At 42.1% G+C, this 21,548-nt stretch overlaps 1 protein-coding gene across 6 annotated transcripts; it reads right to left on the bottom strand.

Moving 5' to 3' along the window:
- Nucleotides 1-4,785: 4,785 nt before the first annotated feature.
- LOC125513743 (casein kinase 1-like protein 3) lies at nt 4,786-20,853 on the bottom strand. Of its 6 annotated transcripts, none has more exons than XM_087527838.1 (16): nt 20,624-20,853; nt 20,486-20,526; nt 17,543-17,612; nt 17,303-17,451; nt 16,629-16,724; nt 16,486-16,556; nt 16,287-16,348; nt 16,073-16,136; nt 11,243-11,327; nt 11,024-11,150; nt 10,852-10,925; nt 9,987-10,041; nt 9,305-9,429; nt 8,163-8,352; nt 6,426-6,551; nt 4,786-4,804 (listed from the first exon to the last, which is right to left on the bottom strand). In XM_087527838.1, the coding sequence occupies exons 1-14, from the start codon at nt 20,697-20,699 to the stop codon at nt 8,215-8,217; spliced, it is 1,233 nt and encodes a 410-aa protein (XP_087383964.1). In that variant the 5' UTR covers nt 20,700-20,853; the 3' UTR covers nt 4,786-4,804; nt 6,426-6,551; nt 8,163-8,214. The 6 variants fall into 6 exon arrangements, with proteins under 6 accessions (XP_087383964.1, XP_048534890.2, XP_048534889.2 ...); XM_048678933.2 differs by lacking the exon at nt 4,786-4,804 and adding an exon at nt 5,191-6,045; XM_048678932.2 differs by lacking the exon at nt 4,786-4,804 and having other exon boundaries at nt 6,169-6,551.
- Between the last annotated feature and the right edge of the window lie 695 nt (nt 20,854-21,548).

Here is a 21,548-nt window from a genome sequence, read left to right as displayed (position 1 = left end):
ATGGACAAACTGAAGTAGTCAATAGAACATTGTCTACTATGCTTAGGGCTGTTTTGAAGAATAACAAGAAAATGTGGGAAGAATGCTTGCCTCATATTGAATTTGCTTATAATCGTTCATTGCATTCTACTACTAAGATGTGCCCTTTTGAAATTGTGTATGGTTTCCTACCTCGTGCACCTATTGATTTGTTGCCTCTTCTATCTTCGGAGAAGGTTAATTTTGATGCTAAAGAACGTTCTGAATTGATTTTAAAAATGCATGAGTTAACTAAGGAAAACATTGAGCGTATGAATGCTAAATATAAACTTGCTGAAGATAAGGGTAGAAAACATGTTGTGTTTGCACCTGGAGATCTTGTTTGGTTACATTTGTGTAAAGATAGATTTCCTAATCTGCGCAAATCAAAGCTAATGCCACGTGCTGATGGTCCTTTTAAGGTTTTAGAGAAAATAAATGATAATGCATATAAACTTGAGCTACCTGCAGATTTTGGGGTTAGTCCCACTTTTAATATTGCAGATTTGAAGCCTTATTTGGGTGAGGAAGATGAGCTTCCGTCGAGGACGACTTCATTTCAAGAAGGGGAGGATGATGAGGACATCAATACCATTGTTACACCCACAGCCCCTACTGTTACATATACTGGACCAATTACTAGAGCTCGCGCACGCCAATTAAATTACCAGGTACTTTCGTTTCTTGGTAATGATTCTAATGTTCATGAGATTATGATGCTGCCTAAATTGGATACATTTGTTTTGCTTTCAAATGAAGGGCCTAGCTTGGAGAAGGATGAACATTGGAGCAAGAACACGCATGAAGTTGATGGCATGCGCAAGGGGATCACGAACGGAGTTACAAGTGATGATTTCAGGACTTTGAAGCCGCCATAAGGAGTGCATGAAGCCATGGACGAAATATACAAGATGCCACTTCATAATATTCGTCCATAGGCTATTCTAGGTGCTGCGTCACCTTATTAATGGGCCAGGCCCATGTAATTTCGAAATACTTAAGTATAGGCTATTTTTAGAGTCCGTATGTGTGGGGAAACAAGAGTTAGGGTTGGTTTCGGACCCCACCCTCAAGGGCCACGAAATTCCCCTCTCTTCCTCCATATATACAGCCCTTAGGGCGTCGTTTAGACTTTGGGTTTTGTTTAGATTAAAAGTTCGCCATAGCTGCAACTTCGCGTACTTCGTTTGTGTCCAACGACCAGACCAAGACGTCACAGAACCCCACCTTGATCAATAAAGCTTTCATCTTATATTCGCAATATCCAGATTGCAATCTCAGTTTCTTGCTTGTTCTTCGTTTGCTCGCAGGAAACAGGCCCTCGTGGTCAGGTTGATCGTGCTCCGGCGTGGTCAATAACCCCTCGGAAGTTGGTTTAGCGATTGCTAAGGCGCGACGTCTCGCACGTTCGTAGTCGGATCGTCAAGGTCGACTCCCATAGAAAACGATAGCCACCATCTCATCGAAACATCGGGACACCTTTGCCTCTATCATATTCTCTTCAAAAGATTGGCAATGTTCATCATTAAACCATCCTAACTTCGATGAATAAACCTTACTTGCATCAAATTTACATGCTACAACATGCTTAAATAAGCAAACATGCAATAAGTCATTGGACACAGAATCATCATCAAGATTAGAGGTCATATCAAAATGATTAAACATTGGTTCTTTTGCATCAACAGTTAATTCAATGGGTGCACTCAAAATTGTTGATATTTCAGTTGTTTGATCACATGACGTATTCATGACAGTAACAAGAGTCTCTAAAATAGGTGGTGTGCTCAAATCAACAGGTAACTCAACACATGATGCATTCAAGTTAACTAGGCATGCTTCATTCTCATGTGAAGTTATATCATCAATACCTTTACTGTTACCTCGCAAAGATGTAGCTGATGTAGGTACGGACGTTGACAATGTACCATACTCTTGAGATGATATTGCGCTCACAATCCGAGGTGGGGCTGCTCTAGTAGGTGCAATAGTGGAGTAACCAACCGGCGATGGTGAGCATGAACTGGAATAGTAGTTGTTGTAGTCACCCAATGCATCCTCCTGTATCTGTCTCTCAAAGGTACAAGCACGGACATACATACCAGTAATGCAACGAGGAATATACCGAAATCTTGCCTGAATATCATGGTTCAAACCACCAAAAAATCTATTCATTGTATCATCCTCAGATTCTTCTATGTCACAATGATGCATATAAGATTTGAACTCTTGGTAGTAAGCATGAACATTGTTACTGCCTTGTTTTAATTGCTCCAATTTGCAACGCAATTCATGACGATAGTAAGGAGGAAAAAATTGTTGTCTCATTACAGCTTTCAAAACTTTCCAAGTTGTGGGTTGGTTATCAATGTTTTTTCTTACAATGTACACTCCACCAAACAGAAGCAAAACCAGTAAATGCTCTAATGGTAGCATGTACTCTCTCAAGTTCAGAAAAATCATGGTGACTAAAAACTTGTTCTACTTCAAGCTCCCAAGCTAGATAAATAGCAGGATTAAATCTACCCTAAAATGATGGTAAAGAGATAACCTGACCATATGCTTGTGTGTGTTGTCCCAACTCTCGTGATGGTGAAGATGTGTCCGTCGTCCAAGAACTTCTATCTCTGGAACCTGTCATGATTAGTAGAAACAAGAACCAAAATTCGAGAATAATGTTCCTATGAACTACTAGGATGTGGTTGTAAAGTGCTCACAGTAAAGCAAATATCAATATCTTACAAGTTCTTACCATGCGGCAGGTGGTGACAGGCAACCAGCGGTGTCAAATAACTCCGAAGATTGTGTAAAGCGATTGCCAGGGGAACGTGCGTATACACGGTGTAGAAATATGTGGAGCTGGGTTGGCTATATATGGTAGCAAAAGATTAGCAATAATCAATTCAGAGATGCAATGTTGAATAAACGCTCAACGACGGTACTGTGCTGGTCCTAGGCTAGACCGAACTAGAGACGCGAGCCTAGAACACTAATGAGGTCACGTCGTAGCACAACCAGCATCAATGAAGGATACTAAGTAGCTCTGGACAGCAAGATATAAGTGAAGATCACAACGGCAGTAAAGATAATGATGTGAAACAACAGCCAAGTTGTTTTACTGAACAGTGCACAAAACATATTCCAATCCGAATTCAACTACGAGATTGAGTCTAAAAAGATCCGAATTTTGTTTTTTTTTCTCTTTTTTTTTCCTCACACTTTTTTTCTTTCTCTCCTTTTTTTCTCTGACTTTTTTTTTCTCTTTTTTTTCTCTCGTTTTTTTTCTCTCTTTTTTTCTCCCTCTTTCCAAAACAAACTAGATAAGATGCAGATTGGATCAAGTGCAGATGTGAACGATTTCAACTATTATTATGACAATGAATGGTGGGTAGCACGTGGTGAAAATTGATGGATGGGTGGTGGACAGCGGAAGAGATAATGATGCAGCGGTGGCGTGACTAATGTGAACAGAACTCGAAACTCTAAACGAACTAGACACTAAGACCAGCAACTCGACACGACGATGCAACCGATAATTCAACTATGCAAGCAATGAAAAGAAAATTGTAAAGGCTTAGACTGGCTTGGACCAAGGATGAATAGATCTAACTCTTTTTTGTGGTTTTTTCTTGGACAATAGGTAAGAAAATAAATCTAATCTAGGAAAACTAGAAATTCTCACCGAGCAACCTGAAAACTGATACCACTTGATAGAGGCGAGGGTCCCGATCTTTCGATGAGATGATAACTATCGATTTGGTGGAGACGACTTTGACGATCCGACTACAAACGTGCACGACGTTGCGCCTTAGCAACCGCTAAACCAATCTCCTGAGGTTACTGACGATGCTGGAAGTACGGTCAGCCTGACCACGAAGGTCTATTCCTGCAAGCAATCGAAGAACGAGCAAGAATATGATAAAGCAATCTTAATATCACAAATATATATGAAGTATTGATAATGGTGGGGATCCGTAAGCGGTCTTGGTCTGGTCGTTGGACACAAACGAAGTACACGAAGTTGCAATGGCTAACTTTTAACTAAACAAATCCCAACGAAAAAGCTACTAGATGGATCTACTTATATAGGAGCAAGGGGTGGCGGCCAAGGAGGTGGGAGGACGTCCCAAGGCAGCCTAAAACTAACCCTAGGTCGTACAAGGCTCATGGGCCCAAGTGGAGGTGATGCAACACCTTTGGGCTTGTAGTTTGACTCGGATTCTGCTGCAACGTCAGATTGTTTCGTCCGTAACTCAACGCTCCGGATGAATTTGAAGGTGAATCCAATTGGGTTGGAAAGAGCACGAAATCTAGTTTCCAACAAAAAAAGAATCACCCAATTCGGAGTCCGTATGAAAAAGTTGTTGGCGTTTTGAGTCAGGTATGTCTGTGCAGTCCGAATCTGAATCCAGAACGTGAGAGACTTGGACTCTATCTTCTCTTGGCCCAAAAGTGACGTGAGAGGACTTTTTGAACACAACCTAAACTTCTCCTTTTCCCTTGTCTTCATATGTGGATTGTACAAATGTCCCATACACCTGCAATTAGACAAAACACAAAAGTGTGTGAAGTATTTTTGTTCTGGATAACATAAATAGATTATTGAATAGTTTGCATTAGAAATCACCTGACAAATATGCATATATGCAATATTTTTGGTCGTATCCAAGGTAGTCATGTCCTCATCATTTTACCTCTCCAAACTCAGTGTTGTGGATTCACCATCAGTTTGAAGGGGGGGGGGGGGGGTGTTAGAGTTATATTTATTCTGGCCTTTGGCCTCCCTCTGTTCATGTATATATGATGGCTTTAGCCTCCTGATAATACAAGTTGCATGTTTTCCTGACATGTATTTGCATTTGCACTTGACTACCTATTTACAATGATATAAATGCATTGGCATGCATGGGCTTAGACTCTGTTTTTGTGTCAACAAACTCCGCCCTACCTTAAATTCTATCTGTGCTTCGCTAAATGCATATGAAGATATTCTTTTAGGCCGCAAAGGCATTAAGACAATTCATGCCAAATCTATAGGTGCACAGCTATATCTCAACCAAACTTCCAGTTTTTCCACAGCTAACATCAGCTTTTTCAAAATTCACAGCACAACCAAACTCGCCGTTATGTTGTGTATTTGTTGGCTAACCCAGCATCGTTGGACTAAACACATCAAGATTAACATCCACGTATCAATAAGATTCAGATGATCTGTGGCATTAGCTACAAAAGGACAAAATACATCAGCAAAAAGCATGTTTACTTTAGAATATCGACGACACTACAGCTTCATTCCTTCTAATCCCAGAGAAGTAGAAGCTACACACTAAAATCTACAAATAACACACGCTCTCCTTTTTACCAATATATGATCGAAAATAATGTAATGGAACATTGATAATATACAAAACTACACCATTATATATCAATTACATCCGACACTAAAATAAACACAAACCATACCATGACAGTGCCAACACTGTAACATCGTGTAAATCATCTTTTTAGCTCAGCTCCAAATAGTACAGCAATCCACGAGGTCTCATGCATTTATGTTAAATACGTAACTACATGTATGGTGATCTGCACCTTTTTAGCTCGGTTCAAATGATACAGTCCGACAAGGTCATACTCTTATATTACCTCCATCTCAAAAAGTTTGCCTTAGATTTATCTAGATACGGATGTATCTAACATAAACGTGTCTAAATACATTCATATCTAGACAAATCTAGGAAAGCTTTTTTTGGACGGAGGGAGTATTAAATATGTGATCACATCCATGGTGATCTGCACCAGATTGCACTTTGGGCATGAGAATCGCAATGGATTTCAACCACCGGAACACAAGTGGCATCGAAGCAGTCAAAATAATAATCATCCAAGCATCCCATGCTAACCAAAATCATGTACTCCTACTTTACAGGGCCCTCTTCACAACCCTTGCTTGGTTAGATCCAACCACATACATTTGACGCTAAAGCCCATCTATGTTTAATAAGATGTCAACTTGCAAACTAAAAGCATCTGGCACAAAAAAATATTTCGTAAGAATCCCAATCTGGCACAAAAAACTTATAATTCAGCACATTAAATAGCAACTCAAGTGGACTTGAAAGTCAAACCAGCTATAAGTTCAGGAGATAACACTGGGGTGCCAAAAGGAGCAAACATTATCACACAAGCGCTGATCATAATTAAAGTTAAAGTTGTACAAGAGTCCCCAAGCTCTTTTTAAGCAAACAGCACCATCTATATTAGTTGGCAAAGAACCTGAAGCAATGAGCCCAGATGATGCTGACGATATAAACACTCAGGTAGAACACAAAAAAAGGGTATCAACAATCCTAAGTTTCCACATATTATGCACATAATAATATGGAAGGACAAACTTCTTGACTACTTACATGATAAGTGGTGTTGAATTCACATCATCACATCAACCACATATTCAACTAGTAGAGAGGACAGCTTAGAAACTTAAAATTTACATGTTGCCTTTGGATTATCAGCTGAAACCATACCCAGATGACCTGTAAGAGACAAAAAAGGAGATAGAAAAGAGTGAACCTAGTGTCATCACCAAAATAGGTTACAGAGACACTAAAAATATGAAATTGCTACAGCAAAGAAGAAAAGGTTTGAAAGCCAAAAGTAGGTTCCATGAGGGCATTATTATGCCATCATGCTTAAAACCTCGTAAATTCAATAAAAAGGAATATTTTCCAAATAAGAAAATTTCTAAGGATAAAATGCCAGGGGCATGTACATCAGCATTATTTACAAAACCACAAAATTGCTTCTATAGCCCAATTTATAAGCCTTTGTAAGATTATTTTTTTGAGAAAACGCATGAGCGTGCGTTTGATTTCATTGAAAAGAGAGAGTTGTAGTTACATTCCTCCTAGGAGGCGGATACAGCTTTCGAATTAATGGACATCCCATGTCTGGGGGTAATGGCTCTGAGCCCTAGTGCGCCTGCGCTTGCCCAAAGGGAGGCCTCTTCCTTGATCTTCGTTAGCAGGGCGTTCACCGATGGGCACGCTCCGTTGAAGACGCAGTCATTGCGGTGCTTCCATATCATCCAGGGGACAAGGAGGGTCATGGTACCCAGGCCCTTGCGCATGGGCGTTGGGGCGGATTGTCGTGCCGATTGCCACCAGTCCAGGAGTGAGGGCTCATTGTCTAGGGGGGCACACGGTATCCCCTCTGTCCAGAATATAAGGTGTATTAGTTTTTTTGGAAGTCAAACATGTGCATGTTATATTGTAGATATTGATGTGTTATTCTATAATCTTGGTCAAACATGAACTTTAACTTGCACAAAAACTTATGCACCTTATATTCTAAAATGAAGGGAATACCAAATTTGTGATATATTTGTCATTAAGAATTGTTAATTAACTGAGAGAAATATTAAGGCACACCAAACACTTTCCCCAGCCATCAGGATTAACAGCACGGCAGTCCTAAGGCTTGTTTAGAAACAGCCATGTCTAATCACACCTCCTTTGGATGTCAATATTTGGGCTAGAAATCGATGAATTGGAATTGGCAGGAACGAAAACCGCCGTTTGCATGTTTCCTGTCGACCACCGCCACCGTTAGTTCCTCTTTATCTCTGGTACACGTGAATCTCTCCCGGATTTCTGAATTTAGGGAAGGCTTAGTTTCAATGTCACTGATTCTTCGGCACCCAAACACTTCGACGCAATACCAACACCTTTCGAAATAAACCATGTTGTCATTTCCACAAAACCCAATTCAATTCGGACATCCAAACGGACCATTAATGAACTTAGCAGAACTACAACCTGACTCCCGGGTAATTCCAATGAGGAATAGGCCTCAAACACACATTTTCCCTCTAATTCTGAAAAACCTTTTTTCCTTTCCGCTTGACAATGTTGGTTCTGCATGTCCGCCACACAGAGGAATGTTTCAGGAGGCATCTTCACTACCGACATTATATCATCAGTGGTGCTTCAAAGATTGCTCATGAGGAGTTTGGTGACAACTACTAGGATGCGACCAAACATGCGACAAGGGAAGAAGAATAAATATCACCAAGACACCAGCATAGTTGTCCATAACATAGAAACATGAAAGGTGTAAGAACATAACAGCAACAAAAGTAGTCTCACCAATGGTTACTAAATAGACCGGCATGAACATAGGAACTGACTGATCAGAGTGCTAAAGGTGGTTTGAAGGTCCTGAGTTGGGATCGACAAGCCATGGTGTTTTGGAGATTGATCCGTTCTTCCTTGGGGCACCAGCATGGCCAAATGATGTTGATTGCAGCAATTCCCTATCAGTGCTAGCACTCACCCTCTGCAACAATGTAAGAAAGAAGAAAATTTAGAACCAAACAGTATAAACCAAACTTCTACCAGAAATTTATGTCAATGCCCTTTGTCCCTACAGGAATTCTCATCTCTGGACCACCACTACCACACACTTCGATCTCCTCCACCAGTAAGCCTCCCTCCAGTTCCTCCTGTATACTTGATCCAATCGACATGAGCTATGATTCCCGTCTCATTTTGGGCTCCATCACTCGTAAAACCCCCGCCATGCCAAAGTTCACCACCACCACTACTTCTGCTTGCGCCGTCACCACTCCGACCACCACCGACCCAATATGATCCCTACCAGCGGATATGTATTGTCGTCCTCGTCCCATTTTTGGCCTCTCCCAACCCCAACGGCAATTGCTTCAACGGCAAGCACAAAATTCTCCATGCCTGCACTAATTCCTCTGTTCTCTCTCAGACTCCCCACACACAGTAACGGTTGAAAATCGATGGCAATGGCAAAAATATATAAATGATTGAGAAGAGTATCATTTGCATAAATCTATACCAATTTAAAAAGAACAAGTTGCGGAGATCCAACATATCTCATACGTTCAAACGCACCTATTCAATGGTCTATGTTTCCCCAGTGTTTACCACTAAACAAGGTTAGCAACCTCCCCTAATTGATAGTATACCTAATATCAATGTCAGCACCAACCAATTAATTTATATTGCCTAATTTCAACGTGCAATTAAGATCTTGCCAAATGTTAGTGTAAATATTGCCAATTATTAGCGTGCATTGCACGTACACGATATTAATAAAACAACGGCATAATGAGAATTCGAGGACAGACTGTCATAAATTTCTCAATTTTAGTTTAGTAAACTACAATTCCTGTTTGTGAAACTTCATGAGAACTAAAAATTACTCTGACAAAAACTCTGTCGTGGATATTTCATCAGCATGAAACAGAAAAACATACCAATTTATCAGAATGTCGATTATTTGAACGGCTGTTCTCAGCAGTAGATCTTATTTGCATTCTGATTACTGGGCGTTGTTCTGCTTCAAGCTGACAAGAAGCTTCAGCTGCACGTAAACCACTAACTGAAAATTAAATGGAAACCATGATGTAGTTCCCAAACTACAAAAGGTGTCGAAGGGACAATACCAATATGATTCGAGAACCATATGTTGCAAGGTCAACAAATACACGTGATACTTCCAAGTTGCCAAAATATCAGGAAAACAAATCCCAATGTACATAGTGTGATAGCAATTACAAATTGTCATGACAAAAATGTCCATCTGTTTGCTGTGCAAAAATAGTTATTTTTTGTGTACACATATAGTTGCTATATTAGCCACTGATACCTTATGCATCACAATAGGCATATGTTAACTTCTTTACATACAATTGATACTCCATATTGTACATCCAAGATTTTTTTTTTTGAAAAAACTATCAGTGAGCATTCTAAAAGTAAAATGGAAATTCCAACTGATCATGAAAGATAAATACCATAGTTCCAAAAATGTGTATGAACATGACCGAGAAGTATTTTGCAAGGCATTTGACCAGCCAATATTTTAGGACTTCTTAATCAAGCATATAACTCACTACGGCAAGGAAAATTGTAGTGCTTATACAACAAAATTTCTACCTTGGTGTTTGTCCATATTCTTTGCAACCGGCTTGCTACTTACACCAGGATCTTGCTGTAATTGGCAGGACAGAGGGAGAGAGAGAAATCAGTGAAGGCGCTAAAATAGGGTTCACAAACACTCCCTCTTATTTTGGATCAGAGGGTAGAAGGATTTTCTATCAATAATTACCACAGAACTCGTTTAAGGTTCGATGGTGTAAAGTTCCCAAAAATCATGAAACAAATACTCAACATCACACCTATAATATAAGATGATCCAATGGTGGGACTGGGAAAATACAACTTTATGTGCCTTGGGCGAAAAAAACTAATAGTTGAGTCAGTAGCGAGTTCAAATGTTTGCTATTTTTGCCAAGGGCACAAAAACTCATATTTTCCCAATCGGTTCGTTGGATTCTGTTATATCACTCGAGTGATGTTCCCGTATTTGTTTCATATTTTTTGAGAACTTTTAAACCATTCAAAACTCAACGAGCCTTAACAGGTTCCCCAGAAAGCATTGATACAGACAATTTTACCTAGTTTTGTACTCCCTCCATTCCATATTAGTTGTCGCTCAAATGGATGTATCTAACACTGAAATACGTCTAGATACATCCGTTTCAGCGACAACTACTCCCTCCGTTCCTAAATATTTGTCTTTCTAGAGATTTCAGTAAGTGACTACATACGGAGCAAAATGAGTGAATCTACACTCTAAAATATGTCTATATACATCCGTATGTGGTAGTCCATTTGAAATCTCTAAAAAGACAAATATTTAGGAACGGAGGGAGTACTATGGAACGGAGGGAGTAGTTTAAGATGCATTAGTTTCTAACAATATTTCATCGTCATAAAAGAAAAATGAAGCACATTATACCTGTTGAGCCTTCACCTTCTGGGTTTGCTTACACTTCAACAACGTCCAGTCAAAGACATGATCGAATTGGTGCCCTGCAGCCGACGAAATAATTGAACAATCCTTGAACAATTGCATGCATATCGTAGAATATAATATAAAGATGACACAATAGTGCTCCTGAATGCTATACCTTCACGGTCCGACAGGTCTCTAAAGAGCCGTCGCAGAAAACCGTAGTCTGGCCGTTGATCAAATGTCAATGAATGGCAATAGTGGAAATAAGAAGCAAATTCCACAGGATGGGTTTTACACAAAACCTGTAACAAGAAAATCCATGAGAAGTCTCCAGCAATGGCTTTAAAAAGCAGAAAGACGTTTTACAAATCTAAAACATGTGAGCTTAAACAACCTCGATAGGTGTTGAAAGCTTCTTCTCACTTATTTTGTCATATTTCTGCTTCTTTGTGGCAGCTTTTAAACCCTGCCAAGGAAGACTGGAGAAAACATATACGAAGTTACAGAGATCATATATAAGGAAAAATCAGTAGTCGCTCTTCTCCTAATAACGACACGGATTGGGTGTGTGTTTGACAAAAGTACAGGAGGTATGTCAAAATAACGATCAAATAACAAAAATGGTAATACAGTGCATACGTACACACACGTGCGCGTGTGCACACACACACACATACGTACAATACATACATGCATACAACCAGGTGTATTTACACCCATGTCTTTCATACATTTTAGGTAGAGGTACGCATAGTACAAGGGGAAGCCTTGGCACAGCGGTAAAGCTGTTACCTTGTTCGAGCCCTCAAAATAGCCACTTGCAGAATTGTAGGAAAGGGCTGCGTACAAAAGACCCGAAGTGGTCGGACCCTTCCCTGGACCCTGCTCAAGCGGGAGCTATGGGCACTGGGCTGCCCTTTTTTTATATGTACGCATAGTATGTGGCATACAAGAACACTTTTGGTAGTATATATACAACTTTTTAGGTAGTATATGTACCATTTCTTTAGTACTAGCACAAATGCCCGTGCGTTGCAACGGGAGAGAAAATTGATGCATCGCTTGTGCTCGTGCGTTTCAACAAGAGAGAAAACTGGGCTATAATTAAATTGAGAATCATATATGCAAACATAAAACATATGTTTCATATGAAGAAAACACCGGTTCATGAAAATGTACACCAGCGCAGTACAATAATATCAAAATGGTTTATCAAGAATTCAAAACAACGTACTATGATAAAATAGTGGAATCCTAGAATCCCAATGCGTAGCACAGTAGAACCCTAAGCCCAGGGTGCGGCCAACTTTGGCGGTTCCGCCGTCCGAGCATTGATAGTGTTTGTTTTAGAACTGCTGGTGGCGCCGCAATTAGCATCTCTTAGCAATTTTTCCATCGAGACACTTTTTTTCATCACTTATGATCTGTTGGAGGTGTATTTTAGCCTCAAGTGAGGAAAGAATGCAGTTTCTTAGCCCAGCTATGCTTTTAGGGCTGCCGTTGAAGATATAACCAATTTTAGGGCCATGCTTATAACATTATCTTAGGCCTCGTCTCTTTAGGTATTTTATTATTGTACCTATCCATGCAGGCATGCAACACAAAGTATGTTGAATATAATTTAAGGCATCGTGCAACATGCATTCCTTTGATTACGATGAATCCGCTTAATTTGGCCACACCGTGCCAAAAAGTGCTTGCAGCTACCGGGCTCCATGGCTCTTGATATTTGAAATTTTTGAAGAACATACTTCGGTTGCTAAAAAAATCTTAAATCAAATACGTGAATACAAACACACATTCCTAAGGCCCGGTACAAATCTGAAAAAGAAATACTTTTTATTTTGAGAAATACAAAAAAGAGAAATTTCTGACAAAAATGGCACCTCTTTTCTCTTATACATTGTCAGAAATTTGTTTTTATTTCTATAGCCCAAAACAAAGCGAGATTTATACCAAAACTTGCCACGGGCATTGGGAATGTGTATATGTACCCTCAGGAAAAATTTCATATTTTTCTAAACCTCCAAAACACGAATTTCAAAATGTTTAAATATATAGAGCAACGGCCTTCTTCCTACCGTGCGCTCTTCTTCATAATTCTTCCTAGTTCCCTATATGGACGAATCCATTTAATTTGCCTGCACCATGCGACAGCCTTCCTAATTGCTTTAATCATGGGTGAATGCCTTAATTTATGGATGCCATATCTTAAAAAATAAAATCGGACGCCATATGCAGGAGCCTTCCTTCCTTTTCTTCATATTTCTCGTGGGTTGGCCCACTTAACCCCTAAGGCCCAGCGCCCCCACTACTCACTCTAACCCTAGCCCGATCCCCCAGCCTCCCGATCCCATCTCCTCCTAGCGCCATCACAAACGGAGGGGCAGTGCCCAACACGCCTCGATCCCGCTCGCCGCCACCCTCGGGCGTTCGTCACTCCGGCGAGGCCGCCACCCCTCCGACCTCCACCATCATCCGTTCGCTGCCTCCTTTCTTCCATGCTCGTCCTCTTCTCGTTCTTCGCCCGGACGCGCACCTCCTGCTGCCTCTGCCCATGGGGCCGCTGCACGGCTCGGCCCCGTCCGACATCACCCCTCCGACCTCCACCATCATCCGTTCGCTGCCTCCTTTCTTCCATGCTCATCCTCTTCTCGTTCTTCGTCGTTCTTCGCCCGGACGCGCACCTCCTGCTGCCTCTGCCCATGGGGCCGCTGCACGGCTCGGCCCCGTCCGACATCACACCAGCGCCCTGTCCGTCTCTTTTCGTCAGACATGAACTCGGCTGCACCTCGACACCCGCCTCTTGCTGTGTCACGCGACCACCATGGCCAATTTCTGCTCGCCCAAGCACCACGTTGGCTTGATCTGGATCACGGGTTGAATAATAAAAATGCAAGGACCTTTTTGTAAAAACAGAACGTTTTCTCACGTACTAACTTAAAATAGAACTGCGGTTTGATTACTCAAGATCACAGGGACCTTTATGTAAAAACGCCACGATGGTGAACCCGAGAGACTCAACCCGTGCTTTATTATTAGGGAGAGATTCTTTAGTATATACTGCTGTATACATACAAATATGCAGGTATTTCCAACATATACCAAAATTATGGACTCACTTCCAATTTTTTTCATGTAGCTTGCTTTGGAAATCTAAGATATAACATACTCAAAATGGTAAGGCAACTCCAACGCCATGCATCAAAGTGCCCGTAAACGTCCGGGACGCGGTCCTAACACTATAGGCCATCCAACATCGTGCACCAAACGTCTGAAATCCCACAAACCGAAAGCAAAGTTGGGGAAGGTTTGCGGGCGTCCGGACCTCCGCCACGTAGGCCTCTGACACCCCCGGCCCACACAAAACCCTCTCTCTCTCTCGTTCTGCTCCAACCGCCACTATGCTCTTCGCGCCACATTCATGCCAGTCCATAGCGGACATGACCTGTCACTGCCACATGTCAATCACTCCATGTGCGCTCACTCTCCTCACCACGTTAATGTCGGTTCAAAGCGGACGTGACCAGGCATGACAACAGGACGGCATCCTACCGCATTCAAGTTGGTCGTCCGCCTACCCAGCATTGACACCGGCGTGGCAAACAAGAAACCAACTCCAGGCGAACGCATTCAAGCCGCCGCTCTGTCGGCCACAACACAAACTGCATCACATCCAAGCCCCATCGCCGCCGTCTGAGCCGCCGAAACACCGCCTCTTCCCTTCTTCCTTCTTCGACCTTCGCGAGCAATGGCCGGGACCCGGCGTGTGTGGTGTAAGACACTCTCGACGCAGCGTCGTGACAAAATCAAAACCGAGATGGACGCATGGCGTCCTTAGCACGCGGCCAACATTATGGCGGGAGAGCCTTCGAGCTCTCCTGAGGAGCTCGGATGAGGACATGGCGATGAAGGAGGCAAAGGAGGAGGAGCAGTCGCCCGCGCCGGTAGCTGGGTTAACCATGGAGCAAGCGGAGGAGCACTGCAGTCGCGTCATGGCAGAGCCAATGGAGCAGGCGCCGCCGATGTCCGCGTTCCGGATGCTGCAGGAGGAGCAGCGGTACAACCTGCTGCTCCTCTCAAAGCACCAGTTGGCGGCCAGATTGAGGGCGAGCAGGTGTCCAATCAGTTGTCGCAACCATGGTCGTGAAGGATCCAGGCTTCGTGGACATGCAACGAGTGGTTCTCGAATCCATGTGCAGCGCCTACACCATCTGACACGAGCGGTGGCACCTCCGCGTCATGGAGGCAGAGCGCGACCGCCTCTTCAACCAGATCGCGGCGGAGGCGGCACAGGCAGTGGCAGACGCGACCGATACCAACATCAGCAGCTCAACGTCGTTCGCGCCGCACCGCAACAACCGCGAGGCCGGACCGTCTGGCTCAATGATCAATCTCACCTCTACCGGCGACATGGAAGGCCGGGCGGACTCTAGCAAAGAGTAGTGCGTGGGACACCTGCCCACGGCCGACAAAGAGTAGACTAGGGTCAGATCCTTTTGCTATGTAAAAGAATCCAACTATTAAATGAAAACTAGTGTCCGCTATTTTATTTGGTGCGCCAGGTTGGATGGTCATCCCCTATCCGCTGTTTACGAACGTTTGGTGTGTCCGTTTTGGTGCACGGCATTCAAGTTACCCTTTTTTGCAGGAAATTGTGAGAGCTTTATTCAAACACAAAAGCATTCAAGTTGCCCTTAAGTAGTATATATATACTACCACATGGTAGTATATGAGACATGGGTGCAACCACACCCGGTAGTAGGATGTATTTTTGGCAAACACATACGGTCGTTGGTTTTGGTGTTGCAAGGGGCTACGGTGACTCAACCACAAAATGACATAGTCCTAATAGATGAATTCAGTTTTAAAAATAATAGATTGAACAAAGAACTCGGTACCACATATATTAAACTATCTTAATTTTGCGTTCGAATTTATCTTTTATTTGTTTGGCATCCTGGCATTACATATGTGGTCTTGGTATGTTTAAATCAACATCAAAACAAACCGATAATGATGACAACACAGGGATCAGATGTAGATAGGCCTACATTGCTACTTAATAGCAACACATGGTTCACAATAATGAACATGAATGCATTCCAGATGTATAGGCCTACATTGCTACGGAACACAAAGATTTCAATAACGAAAATGGCTACAATTGCAGATATCTTTTACTCGGTGATGTACATATAATTTGTCCACAGAACAATCATACCTTCCCCTTAGAAAATACAAGAGAACATATCCAATGGACTCCAGATCATCCCTTCGGCTTTGCTCTGGTATGTGGTAACAACACTAATTTAGTGATACATGTCAAAAGATAGCAACAAAAAACATTTATGGTAGTGTCCCAGCAAAATAATGAGGCCAGCATTCAGGCATCTAAATTAGTAGTATATACAGAAATAAAAGGCCATAGTGCTCACCAATCCCAAGATGAGTGTTGCAGCTTGCATAGCGAGCTGTGCCAGTCAAATTTTTATTTTCTCTGAAAAATGTGAGTATGTTACGAATACTCAGACAACACATGGAATACCACAAAAAAATGAGAAGATCAAATAAACAAGAAAAGCAAATGCATGATAGTTCTACATGTATTTTGGTTCTAAATTATTACTAATTCACCTATAGGGTATATGGCGATTCGTGGTTGAGTCACGGTATCTCTTGGCAAGTCCGAAGTCAATGATGTAGACCTAGGAGTTGGACCATAAGTTAAACATAATGAATATATATGGCATAACTATCAGCGGCCAGCTTGTACAGACCTGGTTAGCTTTCCGACCAAGGCCCATAAGAAAGTTGTCGGGCTTGATGTCCCTGTGCAAGTACCCCTTAGAATGCAAAAACTCTATTCTTGTTATCTACAGTGGTAAATAAGTAATCAGCCATAGCCAAAGAACTATGACAAAATCAAATCCAGACAACATATACAAACTCCACTTCAAAAATCAGTGTATGAATATATAGAACGTAAAGCAAAAAATAGTTGCAATCAAGCATGGTTTCAACATGAAAAAAAAAGGCGGAGCAATAAAACATAACCATGAAAGAAAAATTGCAAGATAACCAAATGTTTGTTGAGGTAAACTGTACACCTGATCTCGAAGTAGACTAACAACTTGTTTCAAAAAAGCGATGCCTAGCCTTTATCTTTTGTTGCAGATTTTCATCTTAAGTATGAGCTACAGATAAGAGCACTATAAACAAGTCACAGACAGAACTCAGCAGAAAAAATTGAAAACAATCACAGCTGCAACACCGACTAACCACTAGGAAAAAGAACAAAGAGAAGAAAGCTGTGTATGAGCTACAGAGTAAAACCCTTATCAACAAGTCAGAGACAGAACACAATAGAAGAATTCGAAAACAATCACAATGTATCACCGATTCACCACTAGGAAACAGAAAAAAAGACATGAAGACTGTTTTTTCTTATTACCATCTGATCTGCCAACATCAAAACTGTCTTCAGTGAGAATCTCCGGCCACAATAAACAAACAGATCCTCAAGGCTTGGCCCAAGCAAATCAATAACAAGAACATTTTCTTCGCCATCAATGCCACACCATTTTATGTTTGCAATACCAGCTACAGCAATCCACGAGTACCAGAAGTTACCACCTTAGCTACGGTTCAGCAGTCGATGCAATAAGAAAATAATCACGGTTTAAACACATACTCCCTCCCTGAAGAGCATTATACAGTTTGGCCTCGTATAACAATTGGGGATGGTTGGTTTTGCTGTTTTCCTGAACAAAGCAATGAACATAAATCAGAAGACAGTGGGACTGCAAAAACCAAATAAATGCTATTGAACTTTTTTATCAACATAAAATGGGAGTCTTTTATCAATGCAAATCGCTTCAAGTTATAAAATGTTACAAAATTATTTCATTGCTTGCTTCTATATCTAACTTCTAGTATAGAATTATGAAGAAATTATTGTGTTTAGGATCAAGCCAGAAATAAAAGTGGGAAAAAACAAGATATGGAGCAGGCAAACCCAAGAGTGTCCATGTTAGAACAAGTTCTCTCACCAGGATACACTCACTGTTCCTCTCATACACACATGCACACATGGAACTAGTATGAAGCTCTGTAGGATTATATCATTAGCAACAAGCTTATATAGCAAAGGATGGCATGCATCAATATTTATAGCCTGAACAAACCGATCTTACTACCATCTACTGACTTAATAGCTAAGCCAGGACAGATCTTTTATTGGTTTCTGGGTCCTACTGCCATCTATCTACCTCAAAGTCAAATCAGATTTTGCTTCTCACTTCTGCCTGTTGCACTGGATGGATGTCTGTACTTCTAGCTGCTGCTCCTTGCTGACATGAAAACCTCATGCATAGCTAGCTAATTTTGCATGCCATACAGCATCCAGATAACTGATCATGACAAGATTAATACTAACAGTTAATTATGTGACTTCAGAATGGCCTTGGGAATAAGATAGACGTATTTTACTCAAAATAGAACCTATGACACAACAATACATTGCAGAGAACATGAACAGAACATGAGATACGCCACTATTCATTTGAGAAAACATGAAAAAAAAAGATGAGAGATTTGCCACTACTTATTAGAGAAAACATGAACAGAAGATGAGAGATACACCACTACCTGAACCCAGACAACAACTCAAAATCACACCAGACCATGAGCATGTTTGTTCTATAAAAGGTGCTTTGGGCGTGTTTGGTTCCCTGTGTTGCATCTGGCTCACACCCACCATGCAAAATACAGTTTGTTTCGTAGGCTGCACGTATACCTGGGCCTGGCCCAATTGATGCAAAAAGGGTCTCCGAGCCAGGCTGAGCGGAAACGCAAGTTTTGGTCGTTTCCCGGATCCAGGCTCGCGTTTGCATCCGCGCGTGCAGCGAGACTTGTCTCGCAATCTCGCCGCCCACGCGATTTGTCCGCCACTCTTCCACAGCCCCCCTCTCTTCTGCGATGCCGCTAGATCCACCGCACCATTGCCTCTGCCCTTGCCGCCGGCATGGCTCCTCACCACCGAGGTAGAGCTTCTCCTCCTTCCCTCCCTTTCCCTCCTGTTCCCGTGCTTCTCCTCCCCCCTCCCTCTCCCTCGTGCCCCCATCTATGTCTTCTCTATCCAGCCCCCATCCACCGGAGCAAGGCCTGCTTCGGCCACCCCATCCACCGGAGCAGGGTGGGTGTGAGCCAGAGGTGCCAGGACGTCTGTCGTGCTGCATCAAATAAGAAGCAGCAACAGGTTGTGTCGCAGCCATGAAGAAGCTTGCGTCCAATCCAAGAAGCAGCAGGAGCGGAGCTGACGTGCCCATCCAAGAAAGAAGCAGCCAACGAGGCTCCACCGGACCTAGATAATATAACCGTTTGAGGAATTTTTGATAAATAAATTGAAACTTGAGTTTTGGTTAAGATTTCAGATAAGATTTATTTTGAGGAATTTCTAATGCAGTCTACCAAACAACATCTCTCATGCACGCATACCGTACATTTCACCAAACACTCATCTCAGCTCATCCTTGCATCATCTCAACCAGGCTAGACTCAGCCAGGATCCTCCATGCGATGCAGGCTATAGCCACCTGGGCAACCAAACACGCCCTTTATGCGCCACTACTTATTCGAGAAAACATGAACAGAAGATGAGAGATACACCACTACCTGAACCCAGACAACAACTCAAAATCACACCAAACCATGAGCATGTTTGTTCTATAAAAGGTGCTCTATGCGGTACCTAGCCACTGGACAGGAGGGAACTGCCACAACTTTGGTTGTGCGCCCTCCACTGGAGCCTAGCCCAGTGCACGTAAAGCAGAGGAAGAGGCAGCAACAATAATAGAAACCAAGCAGAGAAACTTGTGAATTGGGAGTGAACCTTAAATATAAGCAGATGATATGGCCCGTCCAGCCCAGGAAAAAAATATAAGGACAGCAAGTGTATTATCATGATCTAGAGCTGTTTCATCACATGTAAAGGCCAATTTGTGCTTATTAACGGAACATTTATATGTTGGTTGCTGTATTAAATGATCCCTGTCCCTGACAGTAACACAACACTTTCCTCTTTTATGCTGTTATTATAGTTCAAAGCAACGCAGTATCTGCATAATCACTGAATAGACCACTATGGCGGGAACAGTTAGTTCGAACCATAACACCATTCCCATTTCAAAATATTACTGTGTACTTGTGTTGCAGAAGCATCAAGCAAGTCACAAAACAGCGCACCCTTCCTTCTAGGCAGAAACAACCCATAACCATGTGAATCCATGAAGTAACTGAAATAGATGTGTAATAAGTGCTACTTAACCCAAAAAAAAAACTTGAACGTTCTGTATACAAAGCATATAAAAATAAACACAAGGAACTATCTCCAAAAAGAAAACCAACCAGCAAGGAACAAGTTCTAAGTTTCTAACCCATCAATCTTAGCATAAACTTGAACTGAAAATTAACACTCCTATATCAGGGCATTTCTAACATGCACAGCAATGCGCCGGTTAAAATATATATCTGAGGAGCCCAACGGCTACATCTTCACGCAACTAGTGGCAATAGACGCCGCATAATCCAAACGGATTGAAGAAAATACAAAGCAAGCGAGGGAGGAGGAGCTCACGATCTTGACGGCTACAATCTCGTACGTGTCGACATGCGTGGCTGCAGACAGGAGCGAGATGACACCAAACCCCATCAGATCCATTAATTAATCCAACCACGGAGAAGGAAATCGAAGGATAAGGAATCAAGATCGAACCGAGATATATCTCCCCGAAGGAGCCGCTCCCGATCTTGCGGCCCAGCTTGTACTTGCTACCGACGATCCGATCCATGCTCGCTCGGGGACGCGTAGGCTAGGAAGCTAGGGTTTGGAGTTTGGGTGGTAGGAGGGGGGCAAAGAAGCGGCTGAAGCTTCTATAAGGTCAGACAGGGTTAGGCCACCTCTTACCGGCTGGAGTTCTTTTTGGCCGCAGCTTAAAACAACTCCAACAGTTCCGCTGTTCAGGGTAAGTTGAAGAAAAGAATCAACTTAAAAAAATCCGGTAAATTAGTCTCAATCTCTCGTCTCATGTTTACCAGAAATATCTTTCACATAACAGGCTAGAAAGGGTAACTTCAATTGGCCGACCCAAACGAAGAAAATCATTTGGGTCGTACCAGACGGGACGAACCCTTTACTTCGCTATGTCATTTCTATCAATAATGATAATTTGGCACATTTTCATCAAACGTAGCAAATATATTTATCTAAAAAAATCTAGCATTTTTTCCATTTAAACAAATAAAGAGGCTGCCCAACTCGCGTCCAAGAGGCTCCCTCGATTTGAAGCTTCGTTGGCCGTTTGATCTGGGTGAAATTGTTCTTCAACTTCATCTCGTTCGTTCGATCTTCGTTGTTATTTTTCTCACCGCGTGGTTGTTTCCAGGACCAATGGCCGATGGGCTCGTGCCTTGTGTACAGTAGATGATACTTCGCACGTTGTTGCGGGAATATTTGCAATACATTTCGATAATATGTGTTTTCTATGGAACGTGAATAGTGATACTACGTAAACTAAAATTGCAAATCCATACGCTTTATTGTGTTTGATTAATGTATTGTAAAATATCTAATATATGCTTGCATGTTGAGGTGGACATTTTCATGTGCACGAATGCATGTTGTGGTGGGCCTTTTGCCA

The sequence above is a fragment of the Triticum urartu genome, chromosome 6A (genome assembly GCF_056163025.1).
Source record: "Triticum urartu cultivar PI428250 chromosome 6A, HENAU_Tu73, whole genome shotgun sequence".
NCBI classification, from domain to species: Eukaryota; Viridiplantae; Streptophyta; class Magnoliopsida; order Poales; family Poaceae; genus Triticum; species Triticum urartu.
This window is presented reverse-complemented; position numbering and strand designations above follow the sequence as displayed.